General features: G+C 39.8%; 1 protein-coding gene across 1 annotated transcript; it reads right to left on the bottom strand.

Moving 5' to 3' along the window:
• Window positions 1–676, bottom strand: LOC106330792. The gene is made up of 3 exons (XM_013769204.1): window positions 503–676; window positions 244–420; window positions 1–138 (listed from the first exon to the last, which is right to left on the bottom strand). The coding sequence occupies exons 1-3, from the start codon at window positions 674–676 to the stop codon at window positions 1–3; spliced, it is 489 nt and encodes a 162-aa protein (XP_013624658.1).

Raw genomic sequence — 676 nt, 5'->3', positions numbered from 1 at the left:
TTATGGATGAACATATGGAGGTGGTGCAGAAGAAGGAACAGCCGACCGGGAGCGATCTCCCAGAGTGGCAATAGATTGAGCACCCAAGTTATACTTGTACATGTGATCATCAACCGGCTCGCCATCATTTTCTTCCGCCTTGAAAAAAAACATAAATTAAAGAAATATTAGAAATTAGAAGAAATGCACAATAAATTTAAATTCTGAAACTCAAATAATTGAAGAAAAAACGTTTGAACTTACCATGCGATCTCCCAGAGTGGCAATAGATTGAGCACCCAAGTTATGCTTGTAGATGCCCTTCCCTTTACGGTCGCTCCTGCGGTTGGTGTAGTTGGTGGAAGAAGTTTCTTTCGTCTCTTCCTTATCCCAATGCGCACACAACTCCTTCCAGACCGTGTCGTTCATCGAGTTTGGGACCTTTTAATAAAAAAACAAATAGTTTAATAAATTAAAAAATAGTTTAATAAATTAAAATATTGTTTAATAAATTAAATCGAACCTTATTGATTTCCCACTTCTTCTTCCACTCGTGGATCTGCTTCCCATAGTTGTCCATAACTTTATGGACGAAGTGGTGATAGATAAAGAGCGTCTCATCGGAATTCCACAGATGCTGCTTCTCGGTAGCGAAGTGTGTGAAAGTCAGATGTCCCCTGTCGAGGGCCGAGTACAT

The sequence above is a fragment of the Brassica oleracea genome, chromosome C3 (genome assembly GCF_000695525.1).
Source record: "Brassica oleracea var. oleracea cultivar TO1000 chromosome C3, BOL, whole genome shotgun sequence".
NCBI classification, from domain to species: Eukaryota; Viridiplantae; Streptophyta; class Magnoliopsida; order Brassicales; family Brassicaceae; genus Brassica; species Brassica oleracea.
The sequence above is the reverse complement of the archived record's forward strand: the minus strand, read 5'-3'. Positions and strand labels throughout refer to the sequence as shown.